Source organism: Vombatus ursinus, unplaced genomic scaffold, assembly GCF_900497805.2.
Source record: "Vombatus ursinus unplaced genomic scaffold, bare-nosed wombat genome assembly UNPS02009770.1, whole genome shotgun sequence".
Taxonomy (NCBI): Eukaryota; Metazoa; Chordata; class Mammalia; order Diprotodontia; family Vombatidae; genus Vombatus; species Vombatus ursinus.
Genome location: NW_020949548.1, coordinates 10,489,477 through 10,503,747, shown reverse-complemented (window position 1 = coordinate 10,503,747; position 14,271 = coordinate 10,489,477). Strand labels below are relative to the sequence as shown.

The 14,271-nt window shown below is 40.5% G+C and overlaps 1 protein-coding gene across 5 annotated transcripts in view; it reads left to right on the top strand.

Moving 5' to 3' along the window:
- Positions 1 to 14,271, top strand: part of TEAD1 (TEA domain transcription factor 1) — a 313,180-nt gene that overhangs the window by 87,685 nt on the left and 211,224 nt on the right. For all 5 annotated transcript variants that reach the window (XM_027852532.1, XM_027852534.1, XM_027852530.1 and 2 more), the window contains one exon: positions 7,473 to 7,728. In XM_027852532.1, coding sequence (XP_027708333.1) covers positions 7,581 to 7,728 — 148 coding nt within the window. In that variant the 5' untranslated portion in view covers positions 7,473 to 7,580. The remainder of the gene's footprint in view (positions 1 to 7,472; positions 7,729 to 14,271) is intronic.

Sequence of the window (14,271 nt, the reverse complement as noted above, 5' to 3'; positions counted from 1 at the left end):
GCCATAGTGATTTGACATTCCAAGCTGTAACATGGTGCCTGGCACATAGTAAGCACTTGATAAATGCCTGTTGATGACGATGATGATGATGGTGGTGGTGGTGGTGGTGGTGATGGTGATGGTGATAATGTAGCATAGTATGCATGCTGATGAGTGGGAAGTGATTAATTGAGCAAGAGAAGTTATTACATTTTGAACAGACAAGGGAACTCTTTGATAGTTGAAATATCTTTTCCACTTGTTATACTCTTGGATGCCCCCCATGGAAGAAAAAAAATTAAAGCAGTAAGGACCAGGAATGGATTTTCATTTTTTATTAAGTGGATTTTTACGGTTCCTGGGTTATCTGAAATTTGGCTCAGATGATCTTCCTGAGGTCTTAATTTGGTTAATTTTTTACTTCTTTCTAATCTTAAATGGCTTCCATTCCTCGAGCTCTTAACCTGCATTCCTACAACCTCCTTATTATCTAGTGATAGTATTTAGAGCTGGAAGGAAGTTTAGCAAATACCATCTCTGCTTCATTTTCTAGGAAAGGGAAAGATGACTTGCCCACAGGCCTGAGATTCAAACTCAGATCCTATGACTTTAGAATCAAGATACACTGTATTCCTGGCAGGATGGAATTGCTGAGTATAAATGTGTGGCTGATAAATTCCAGGTCTTCCTCCAGTGTCCCATCCTTGCATAGAGATGAACCTGGGTTCTCACAGTTTATCCCAAGGGATTATTGTCTCTCTCAGACCATTAGTGTAAAGGCCTGCTGATTGACTTTCTACTGGTTGAGAAACATCTAGCTAAGTGTGGAGAAGCTCATCACCAGAACGTTGGCCTTTGAAGTCCGACAATACCTTCTGAAGACTTGGCTCTCCAGGTGTGGTGTGGGGAGTGTCCATAGTGATAGCACCACAGATTTTTTTGAAGCATTGAGATAGAAGTGGCTGGTCCAGGTTTCTTATTGTTATTTTCATTGTTACTTGGCACCTCTGCCAGGGCCAGGACCACAAATATAAAGAGAAGGGAAGACACAAGTTAGTGTCAGTGGACCTCCCTGTCAGGAGGACTGGGGCTAGGTTTGTTGGCTAAATTTGTTGTCCATTAGGTTTCACTGTGAGATCCATTTGGCCATGGGGTTGAGCCCTGTCTGCAGTTGCCTTTCAGGGAGTGTGGTTAGCAGGAGGAAAAAGCCAAAGAAGGATTTCAGCCTTTGGAATTGGTTACCAGTGTCTATTTTTGGAGTGTACTGTCATAAGACTGTTAAGGGTTTCTGGAAGAAGGTAAGCTTAGGAGGATCCATTAACTGATAGGAAAACTAAAGAAAATGGAGATTGTGTCCTGGTCAGTGCTTGAAGAAAAGAAAGCTGTGCTATCAGGATATGTATGGAGGGAGGCATAATTTGAGGTGTATTCAACTAGGTGCCATGAGAAGCCAAGGCTCAGATTCTGCTGTAGTAACCATGGGCAGCTCATTTAACCTCTTTCCTGATTTTCTCATTTGTGAATTTGCAGAGGATTTGTGATTTCATCAGTGTAAGGGAATGCTGGATCTTGGTTCAAATCTTAGCTCTGTCACTAATGACCGGGTGTCCTTGGGCAAGTCTGTGATAATCTGTGGGCTTCCTCAGTTTCCATACCTATAAAATGAGAAGTTGGGACAAGATTGCCCCTCAAGCTCTAAAATTATTATCCTGTGGGCTTGGTGTGGGAATTCTTTTCACCAAAGTAGACTGCAAACCATCTCCTGGTAATAGTAATATAGCTGTCATTTATGTAGCACCTACTATGCCCCAGGCACCATGCTTAAGTGGTTTATAAGTGTTATCTTTATTATTATTAGATATTAAGGGAGGTGTGATTATTATCCCCATTTTAAAGTTGAGGAGAAAGAGACAAATAGAGGTCAAATGACTTGCCCTAAGTCACACAGCTCTTTCTGACTCCGGGCTTGGCGCTCTGTCCGCTGTGCCACCTGGCTAAATTTCAGAAATTGCCTAAAGCTAATATAAGTTATGTGACCTATTCCTGACTCCAAGTTTCTAGTATGATACTGTGCTTCCTTTTAGGTTACTGGTAAAATGGAAATATTAAGATCCTTTAGATCTTAAATGGGTTGTTGTGAAGCACCAAGTAGATAATGTTTATAAAGCCCTTGGTGCCATTAAAGTGCTATGTAAATGTCAGCTACTATTATGATTAATACACTTCCCCTAATAAAAACTGATCCTCAGTATAAAAGAGTTTAAAAAAAAAAACTGTTCTTGAAATGAACCACATCTCAAGTCTGTGTTGTAGAGTGAGGAGCTCCAACGTATTTTATCCACCAATTTAAATTTTTCATGTGATCATCTTCAGGACTTAAGTCCTCAAATGAGAAGATCGCATGTAAATTGTGAACTCATTTTCTCCATGGAAATACTACCAGAAGGTTGTTGGTTGTCTTTTTTTTTTTTTTGGCAAGGCAATTGGGGTTAAGTGATTTGCCCAGGGTCACACAGCTAGTAAGTATCAAGTATCTGGTTTGAGACTGGATTTGAACTCAGGTCCTCCTGACTCCAGGGCCGGTGCTCTATCCACTGTGCCACCTAGCAGCCCCTCGGTTGTCTTTTTGCTACTGCATCATCCTGTCATTAGATATTTGCATGTTCACAGGGTGTCCTCAGAATTATGGGTCTTAGATTTGGTGACACTTGGCCCAAGCCATGAAAGAGTTTTTAACTTAATGAGGAGGTAAAGTGAACAAAAATCTGCATAACTGGTACGTGGACAGTGTTTAGCTAGACCATGTCTATAACTGATGGAGACTTGCATGGACAGGAACTAAGAAGTGAGGATTGGTCAGGTGTGGTGTAATACTGGATATGTGCTGGTTAATTCAATTTAAGAAGTTTTTATTGAGCTCTCCCATGTGCCTAACTTCTGGCTGTTGAAATGGGTTAAGAGGAGTTGATGTATGAGCAGTTCTGAACACGGCCAAGAATTTGTGCAGGTGTTCAGTCAAGAGACACTCTCCTTAGTCTGCTGATGCCCTAGGATTATAATAAGGAACTCTGCCCTTGCAGGGCCCCATGGGCTTTTTTATCCATGCTGCTAGTGTAGCTTAGTGACCTAGAGTTGTCCTGGCCCCTGTCCAGGGTATGTACTTCCAGCCTGCTGAGCCTCAGTTGGCTCTGCTGTATTAGACTGGACTTTGAATTCTTTTTGTGTTTTTAAAGCCTTTGAATACTATAGAATCTTAATGTTGATCTAATGGTGGTCCAGAATACATCTTGGCCAGTTCATGGACCTTTCCTGACAGAGATCTTGACTAAAATAATCTAAGCTAATTCTTGGTTCTGCTGTTGACTCCCTGTGCCTCACTCGTCTCCTTCCTGGCCCCCCAGCTCCTACTTCCCAAGGCTTGCCTAGGAGGTGTAAAAGGTGACAGTTGGATCTATGTTAGAGGATGTAGCTATGGGTTTTTGTTTGTTTGTTTGTTTGTTTGACCCTGCTTTGGTATAGTCTGACTTTGGAAACCCTAATGCTTATTCCAACCTCCCAATATGCACAGCATCAACTCCAAATCTAGCCATCTTTATCCTGCACCACCAAGAGCTCTTTTTCCCTAGAACTCATAGTATTTGGGCAGAGTTTGTCACTATTCTTGGGACTTTTTGGGAATTTTTTTTTATATGACATAGCTTTTAAACTCTTCCCCATCCTGGCTGCCCTCCTGGACATGCTCTAGCTTGTCAATTTCCCTCTTAAAAGGTGGTACACAGAACTGAACATGTGGGTGGATCTACTACCTAGAGAAGAAGTCTGCGGTACCTGGAATATGGATGCTATACTTGTATTTGTGTGGGCTCACATTCTATTGTATTTTATTAATACATTTTTGTTGATGTCTTTTGTGTTCATATCACCTACATTTCCCAGTGTATCCTTCCACCCAACCCTCTCTGAGAACCATTTGTTAAAACCAAAAGAAAAACAAACCAAACAACAAAAATGAGGAGGGAAACAGTTCAGCAAAATTACCCAAGACAGTGGCAGTGGCAAAAGTCTGATAAGAGCCGTGCTGGTTTCATCTGCAGCCCTTCCTCTAAGTCTGCAAAGAATAATGGTGAGGGACTTTCTTTAGCCCATTAATTTTGGGCTAGCAGCATCCTCTCATCCTCTCATTTTTCTCAGCAAACCAAAGTTGAGATAAAGGAGATTTCGAGGGCAAGAGAGAGTCCACTGTGTCTTTCATAAACCTTTTTTAAGATCCCAGAAGGAAGATGCCATGTTTTGGGAATCCAAAAAAGTCCATAAATGCAGATGATTTGGAACTTTTTGGGGAAGTTCATAAAAAGGATCTTTTTTTGTAGTTTAATTGATAAATTAATGCAGACATAAATGCAGATAACTTGGAATTTATTTGGGGAGTTAATAAAGATCTTTTTTTGTGGTTTAATTTCTCACTTGGTGTTTTCTCACCAAGGTGCAAATAGAGGTTTTCTGAGGCTGGAAAAGTACTTCTGGTGACAAATGAATGGTTGCATATGAAGTGTAATCAGAGGTCTCCTTTCCCCAGGGGCTCCAAAATAGGAATGTTATGATAGAAAGGCAAAGAATCCTCAACAGTGAAGGGCAAATTCTAATTAGTTATTTTCTGTAGAATAAGCGCAAACTGTGGGCTACCTCAGGGAATCTTTGTCTAGGGTTTCTCGATGAGTCATAGGGTTTGGTGATGCTCAGGAGGCTTCCCGAGAGACTTCAGGTACCCAGGACTGCCACAACATGTTCTTGTCTGAGTGCTCTCCACTTGGTTTGCAGCTTTTTGGGAATATGGCAGAACCTTCTGATGGATGAGAACTCTGCTCAAAACTCCTTGCATCTTAGATAAGCACCAGAAACAACAGCCAAATCATGTTCTTCAGTTATATTCCGAAGGAGCAAGCCTCTAAGGGGAAAAACTTAGTGCTTTGTCAAAAATCAGAATTCTGATGTGTATATGAGCAAGACTTCCCTGACCTCAGAATAGGGCCAAATGATCTTTCTCTTACTGAGTATGTGGGAACAGTCTGGCATTTCAAGGGATCATAGATTTAGACCTGGAAGGGACCTTTCATCCCTTTCATTTTACAGATGAAGAAACTGAGGCCTAGAGAGGTTAAATGACTTGTCCAGGGTTATGTAGCAAGTGTTGGAAGTGGGAATAAAACCCAAGTGTTCCTGACTGCAAGCCTGGGGTTCTATTTACTGTCCCACACTGCTTGTACTGAGTTATGGCTATCCTTTAAGAACACAGGTTATGTGAATATGTATGTCATATGGAGAAGTACAAGCTTCTTTGGAGGTCAGATATTGGAACTTGAAACAATTTATTGGAAGAAGGATCCACAGGAAGATGCCATCTTTTTTAGGACTTTTTTTGGGGGGGGGGTAGGGTGTGTGTTCTTGAAAGAGGTAAGCTAGGCAAGAGACTCAGCTGAGGTCACACCATAGTAAGGTGGGGCTTGAGGTTAACCCAGCTGCTGACCCTAGACCACATGGACCCCTTTTTGGGTGTACTTTCCAAACTGAATGATTCAGATGCATTTTATGGTCCCATCCAATTATGGGGATTCCTTTTTCCATCGAATTTTTATTGTTGTGGTGATCATTGAACGTGTCATGTTTTTCTGTATGAGATGCCCCAGGGAGAGCAAAAGATGATTGGAGACTCCACTTTGAGAATGACACATGCTCTGTAGCATACACAGTATAGTTGACAATTGTGTTTAAAAAAAATTGCCCTAGAATTACGAAGGGACAAAAAATTCCTACATCTTGTTGCTTTTTTTTTTTTTTTTGTAGTCCTCATCTTTAACTCTCATATAACATTTGACATTATTCCCTACACCCTCCTATGGGATATTTTTTGTTCTTTGGACTTCAGAGATCTCTCTCTCTCTCTCTCCTGGATCATCTTTGGATTCTCTACATTCCTCTCTTCTGCTTTCTATGCTGGCTTCTCTTCTTCCCACATCTTTTCCTTGGTTCTTCTTCAAGTCCTCTTTTCACAGATCCAGCCATCCCAACGATGACACCCAGATCTCCATGTCCAGTTCAGATCTCTCTCTTGAACTCTAGAGCCACCTCTCCTGTTTGCCTATAGGAAACCTTTACCTGGATTGCCCATTTTCCTCCTCAGATTCAACATGGCACTGAGTCTATCATCTATTTTCTTAAACTTGTTTCTCTGTTGGACTTCCTTATTTCTATCAGTGGCCTGAGCATTTACACCTCGTGTTGTGATAGAAACCTTAGGGTCGTATTTTACGTCTTTATCTTCCTTGCCTCACTTATCCAAACACCCACCCAATTTCTGGCCCTCACCTCTCTGCAACACATCTCACATCTGGCTCTTCCTCTTCTACTCAGCACCTTTGTGTCCACCCTGGTTAATTATCTTAGGCCTAGAGCACTGTAATAGTGTTCAAATGGGTCTTTATTCTGCTTGCCCCCAATTCCTAGATCTAGTCTTATCATTCATTCCTCTGCCTCCCCACCCTACCCCAATCACAATTTACCAAAGTTCCTTTAAACTTCTCTGGCTAACATTTATTGCTGTCTACAGTCTGTCACAGACTGACCGTTCCAGCCTTGTCTCACATGACACCCGTCTTGTAGGCTTCAGCCAAAATGGACAACACTCTGACCCCTAAACATGAGTCTGCTTTCTTGTCTCAAAGCTTCTGCCCCTTTTGCCTGACTTCCTTAGCTGTCTTTTAAAGATCACTTCAAATGTTTCCTCTTACATGAAGCTTCCTGTGGCTCCCCTAGTCATTGACCTTCTTGGATCTCGTGTAGTACTTATCTGTCACTACTTTGTGTGTGTGTGTGTGTGTGTGTGTGTGTGTGTTTGTCTAAGATTTCTCTTATACCATTTTTCCAAGATGATTTTTTCCTTCCCATTGGATTTTTATTGCTGTAGTGATTATTGGACTCATGCATCATAGAGTTTTTTGTATGAAGTGTCCCTCATGTACTCCACACATGTATGTGTAGGTGTGAGAGTTAGATTCGTATGCATGAATGTACTTGTGTTCTGAGTTGATTGATACTTTGTATCCTAACTCGGCTGTACGTTCCATAATGGGCAGTATGGAATGGAAGCTAATCTTGGAATCAAAAGATACCTGGGTTTGGACTCCACCTCTGATACTGTGTGAACTTATGGGCAAGTCCCTTAACTTCTGTGATCCATGGTTTCTTGCTCTGTAAAATGAGGATTAGAATAACTAGGAGGCTGACAATATTTAGCTCACATGGTTGTTTTGAGGATCAGTGAGGTGGTGTAGGAAGATTGATAAGGTCAGGGACTGCATTACTGAAACTTTACATTAGGTGCTGGGGTACTGAGAGGGATGGTGTTAAATCTACTACGAGGGCTTAATAAATGTTTAAAAGAATGAATGTTTACCAGACTTCTGTCCTTACTCTTCTGTGGTCCTTTCCCTTTTTAGGTTTCTTTTCTTTAAAAGATTCCAAGCTTTGGCTTGGAGACCCCAACCGTCACCATTGAGCCCAGCAGCTGGAGCGGCAGTGAAAGTCCTGCCGAAAACATCGAGAGAATGAGTGACTCTGCAGATAAGCCCATTGACAATGATGCCGAGGGAGTCTGGAGCCCAGATATTGAACAGAGCTTTCAGGAGGCCCTGGCCATTTATCCACCTTGTGGGAGGAGAAAAATCATCCTATCAGATGAAGGCAAAATGTATGGTAAGTTGCATGGAATTTATTTTTGTGGTAATTGGACGGGAACATTCATGTGATTGATACTCAGAGGTCTGATGGCTGTATTTCACAAGCTTGTGTTGTTTTCAGTGATGGAGAGAAGCCAGGTGCCTTTGCGGTTGTGTTTGGTAGAGAGAGCTGTTGTGCTTCTAAGTACACCTTAATCTGGCACTAGAGTAATCAGGGAATTACTGCTTAGTGGACCCACACATGTTGTAGTAGCTACTAGTGTCTAATAACTGGAAGTGAGTAGAAAATAATTTTTCTGTAAACGATGTTTCTAACTAGCAGCCTGAATTTGGGTCTCCCTTCACAGTCGAGTTTTGTTTTTTGGCCACTTACATTATCAAGATGCGTCTTGGCCACGAAGTGGTTGCGGTGTTTCTTAAATGTGTCCCTATTGGAGAATCTTCACCTTGTAATGCACTTGCAGCCAGGCCATAAGTTAGTTACATGTCCTGTTTGCTCCAGCTGGTGGTCCACCCTGAGAAGCTTTCTCAGAGTATGCATAGATGTGTGCACAGATTTTGTGCTGGGATTAGTTGGGTCCCCTCTCTCTCCACCCCCTTTAAATAAATATTTTTCACTGTAGAGTTTTACTTTTGGCTACTTACCTTGTGAGAGGCAGATGGCAGGTGGTAGGGGGGAGGGTTGTACATCTTGCCCGTCTAATTGTGAACATGAAGCTGACAGAGTTTGTTCTGTGACTTGAGACTAAAGAGACGCAAACAAACACCCCCAGCTCGGAGAAGGGCTGGGTGCAGGCGCAGCAGCCTACCTGAGACAGTTAACTTAGCACCAGAGTAATTTATTTCTAAATAATTTGAAAGGTTTTCCATAATGGGGTGTTGTGCCTTTAATCCTGTTTCTTCTCCATCAGGAGCCGTAGGAGTCTGCAGGATAAACTAGCCCATACTGTTAAGGAGAAAGCAGATGGCTCTGCAGCTGCCACCAGCTGTGCCCCCCTTCTTCCCCTCCCCCACCCCCTCCTAGTAGGACTTGGATGATGTAATGGAAACAAGAGGAAAAATTTTTTTTTTCTTTCTCTACTGTTGGAGTCTCTCACAGCCTGTCAGTGTCACCGAGAGGCAGAACCAAACCTTAAGGCACTAGCTCGCAGCTGTCATGTGACCCTTGCAGCCAAATGAAACATCATGTCTGGAAAAATAGACTTGGGTTGAAGCCGCTCAGCTGCTGCGGGTGGAAAGTTTCAAGGCCTTCGTTTCCCACTCCCCGCATGTTACTGTTTCTGTACACAGAGAAGAGAGGGCTCCCCTTTTCCAGGCTCATTGTTTCTTTCTTTTTTTTAAAAAAAAATGCATTTTTTAAACTTTTTGTTATTCCAAACTTGACAAACACCAGTAAGTATGAGTATTTTCAGAGGCAAAGAACAGAAAAAAGAGTTTTCATAAAACTGGGAATCTGAATTTATGTACATCTTGCTGGGGTGTGTGTATGTGTGTGTTTAATGTATATAATAAATTCAGGACATGAGATCCAACGCTGTCTTATATTCATGTCCCCCTCCCATCCCCTAAAAAAAAAATCTTATAACAAATAATCATAGTCAAGCAAAGCAAATCCACTCATTGACTGTGTACAAAAATAGTCCCTGCTGGTGGCACAGTGAGTACAGTGCTGGGCCTGGAGATGGGAAGTCCTGAGTTTGAGTCCTGCCTCAGATGTTTCCTTGTTGTGTGACCCTGGGCAGATCACTTCACCTGTTTGCCTCAGTTTCCTTATTTGGAAAATGAGGATAATAATAGCACCTACCTCACAGGAATATCGTGAGAGTCAAATGACATAATGTTTGTAAAGTGCTTATTTAAACAGTGCCTGGCACATACAGACGTTTAATAAAAGTTTATTCCCTTCTCTTTTTTCTCTCCTCTCATTCTTGTTTGTGTTCTTTGAAGTCTTACCCACGGGGATAGCTCTTGTTCTTATATATTTGTATCAGTTCTCTATTTGTGAAAATAAACCTTCATAAGAGAACTAGACCTTTGTAAGAGAAACTTGATGCAAAAATTATTTCCCTGGTGTTTCCCTTCAATTTTCAGCTGCAGTGATTTGTGCACTTTTTTTTTAATTTTATGTAACAGAAACTGTCCATTTCATGTCCTGTGATCAAATTAAGTCAAGTTGACAAGAATTATTAAGCATGTACTGTATACCAGGCTCTGTGCTAAGCACATAAAGATATGAAGAAAGAAAGAAAGAAAAAGTCTGGTCTGAGAGAGCACATAGGAATGAATCTTCTGTTTCCTCTCCTTAGTCACAAAGTCTTCCCTCATTCAGGGTTGTCAAAAGTATGTCCCTTGTTTATCTGATCTATTTACAACGTTAACTTTTTACGTTGAGGTTTTTGTTGTTCAATTGTTTCTGGCTCTTTGTGACCCCATTTGGGGTTTTCTTGGCAGAGATACTGGGGTGCTTTGCATTTCCTTCTCCAGCTCGTTTTATAGATGAGGAAACTGAGGCCGACAGGGTGAAGTGACTTGCCCAGGATCACCCAGCTAGTAAGTGTCTGAGGCCAGATTGAACTCAGGAAGATGAGTCTTTCTGACTCCAGATGCTGTGCTCTGTCCACTGTGCCACCTTTTGTGACATGTGGGATGAGATATTGGTCCAAACTTATTTTTGCCGGACAGCTTTCCTGTTTTTTTAGCTGTTTTGAGTCCTTACCCCAGTATTTGAGATTGCGTTGGTTTTATTGAACAATATGTTGCTGTTTTCATTTGTTTCTTGATTTTTATATGCTTAATCTGTCCCATTGATCATCATTTTATTTTAAATTAGTATTAAATATTTTTGATGATTACTATTTTGTAGTATAGTTTGAGATCTGATGCTGCTAGCCCCTCCCACTCCTTCCTTCCCTTTTTTTTCACATTTTTCCTTGAGATTTTAAATCCTTTTTTTTTTTGCCATGTTCAGATGAATTTAATTTTTTACCCAATTCTCTAATCTTTTTTTAAAATTTGGATGGATTTGTGTGGCAATGAATAATTAATTGAGGTATCATTGCCATTTTTATTATGTTGGCATAACCAAGCATGAATAGTTAGTATCTTTGCAGTTATTTAGCTCTTTCTTTATTTCTGTAAAGCATGTTTGACAGTTATAGTTACATATTTCTGTGTAGATTCCCAAATAGTGTATGTATTCTGAGTTGTGCTGAAAGGAATTTCTCTATTTCCTGATTCTGGGTTGTGTTGGTAATATATAGGAAGGCTGATGATTTTTGTAGGTTTATACTGCTACTTTGCTGATATCAGTATTTCAGTTTTTTCAAAGCCAAATCTCTAGGATTCTCTAAGTAAATCTTCATATTCTATTTGAAAAAAATGATAATTTTATTTCTCCTTTGCCTTTGCTTATTCTCTCAAATTTTTTCATAACTAACAGTAACATTTTTTAGAACTATATAAAATAGTGGTGACAATGGCCATCCTTGCTTAACCCCTGATCATATTAGAAAGGCCACTAGATTAGCTGATGGTTTCTTTTATTTCTCTCCTCGCCATCCCCAATAGCTCTTAGTTTTGTTTTTCAGAGTTTTTTTTTTTGCTTTTAATTTTGTTAATATTTATTTTTGTTAAATTGGTTTATGTGTTGCTTCTTTAGTTGTCTTATTGTTGTCATTTTCTTTAATGAAATTATTGCATTTGTGATTTGGTCTTTGAAACACTAATTATTTAAATTATTTAGTCTTCATTTAAGTGTGGTCCTTTCTTTTAAACCACTTTATTGATTATAGTTTTTATTTTATATTCTCTAAAGGTTCTATTTAATATTTATGCTTTTTAGCCTTTCTGAGATTTTATGACCTAACACAGTGATTTTCAAAATGTATTTTGGGGACCCCTGAATATCCCCAAGGTAAAAATTTTCCATAATGATAAGGTATTTTAATTTCTAATGTGACAAATATCAATAGCTGTAACTCCCTACACAAAAGCTCTTGGGGGTGGTCCTCAGTAATTTTTAACAGTATTAAGTGGTCATGAAAGCAGAAAGTTTGAGGACTGCTGGTCTAACATGATCAGTTTTTTGTAAAGATGCCATATGTTCCTGAGTAATAGGTATACTTCTGTCTAATCTCATTCAGTAATAGCCAGAGATGTATCATATTTCACCCATGTAAAGATGTTTTCAGATTTTTAATTTCTTTCTGGCTTATCTTTTTGTTAGATTTGTCTAGTCCTGAGAAGATTACATACTCATCAACTATTATGTTTGTTATCTTTTTGCTTTTCCTTGAAGTACTTATTTGCTGTCCCATTCAATGCATGTACATATCAAATGGAATATAGGATATTGATTGAGCCTGTCATTTTACTGGTATGGGGAGTTTCCTGTTGAGAAAACTTCTTCTGCCTGTGCAAATCAGCACCCTCTCTAACGTATAGTGGCAAGGAGTAGACCAGAGCATTGTGACTTTGCTTCAAATCACATAGCTTGTATGTATAATGTAGGATTGCTATTCTTTTATTCCCCTGATACCTTTAAGGATAAAGTAGGTTCTTCTTTATATTTTTTAGTGTCGTCCAGTGTCATGATTATTACACCTACGTTTTGGATTCACTTAATTAGAGCCTGCTCCATCCCCTCATTTTGATTTTGTGTGAGTCTTTGTTTTAGAGGTCTTTCTTGTAAATAGCATATTGCTGAATTCTGGTTTATAAGGTATTCTTCTACCCACTTTCTTTTAATGGGTAAATTCATCCCATTGATGTTCACAGTTATCATGGCTAATTGTGTCTGCTGTCCATCCTGGGACTTCCCTCAATAGGGTGCTACTGAAGGCTTCTATCTTGCTTTATTGCACTTATTCTGGCTTCTCTGGCAAGATTTCAGTCTCCACAGCTTCTGGCTGTCTTTTGTTTAATCCTGGGCTCTGTGAAGGAGCTTATTGATGTTTCTATTGGGATTTCTTGTTGTTGAGTATTTGGTCTAGTGCCCTTCCTAGTTCTTTGTTGGAGTAAAACTGGGAGAGCTAGGCTCATTTGAAATCTCTCAGGTGACTGCCTTAACTGGTAGTCTCTACAACCTCTGTCTCTCTGGCTCTTCCTCATCATCTCTTACACTCTCTCTCTGGCTCTCTGACTTTCTTTGACTCTCTCTCTCTCTCTCTCTCTCTCTCTTTCTCTCTCTGACTCGTCTTCACTATTTTGTTCTTCCCCTCACTGTCTTCCCTTTCTTTTCCCTCTCCATCTCTTTCACTCTTTTGCTGTCCCTCACTCTCCTTCACTGTCTCCCTATCTCTCTGCTCTCCCTGACTTTCCTTGACTGTCTCTCTGGCTTGTCATCACTGTTGTGAACTTCCCTCACTATCTTCTCTTCTCCCCCCCCCATCTCTCCTTCCCTTTAAAACATAGTTCTTTGAGCTAATATGAATATTGCTAGATAGGGAACATGGGAGATGGTGGTTGGTGTACTAGCTTTTGCATATCCAGAAATTAAAAAATAAAAATATTTAAATCTCATAATTAGTCTAATTCCTGAGTGCCCAATGTATTTTTTGCAGAAAACTGGGAAAAAGACAGATCTCTTTACCTTGGAGCTGTGTATTATATTGCAATTAAAAAAAATTTTTTCCACTCCCACCTACCCAAGCCTTGTAGAATTCTATGTCCTCTGTGGGGATTTAAATTCTTGCCAGTCTCCACCTCAGCTTTAACAGGAAATTTACCACTAAACTGAAAGGTGATCACTACAGTGTTCTTATTTGAGTCTTAACTGTGGCAACACTGCCTAAGATATAATTGAATCGCTAATCAACAGGCATCATCACTCAGGTACTCAGTATTTATCAAGCAGCTGTATCTGCAGCACTGGACTGGGGGGGGGGGGAGAGAGAGAGAGAGAGAGAGAGTGTGTGTGTGTGTGTGTGTGTGTGTGTTATTCAAGACACTTCATGAAGATCTGGGTCCGTGTGGTTTCCTGTGGATGCTCGCAGTTTGTTACATGTAGATTTATTGACTGCATCTGTGGAAAGCCCACTTTAAAGTGGAGAGCCAAGCTTTTGAAGGAGAATTTGATTGGGGTTGACACCTGGGCTCTTCAGAAGAAGTTTTCATCCAGCTGATGCTTGTAGGAGGACATTGACTGTGGCATGGGGTGAGGCCTCCCAATGGGCTCTCATCCTGCTATTCTCAGTCACCATGGAGAATCCCCCTGGCTTCCCACACTAGCCTGTGTCCTGAGGTATGGGTGCCAGGCTTAAAAGCGGTGATCAGTAGGATTCATGAAGGCATGGGCAAATCTCCTGAGGAATACCAAGTACTCACTCCAGGTTCCATGGGCTTTTGTGGCTTTGAGGATGAAGGAATAGACAGATTGGTTTCTATATGACTAAGGGAAGCACAATCATGAGAATATTATGAGACCAGGCTCAGAGGTCTATAGGCTTTAATGGATCATTGATATCTGTAGAATTGTCAAGGACTTCAAAGGACCATCTAGCTTCACACTTCCTCTCTGATTTCTCACACCCCATTATATAGATGAGGCAGCCATGGTCCA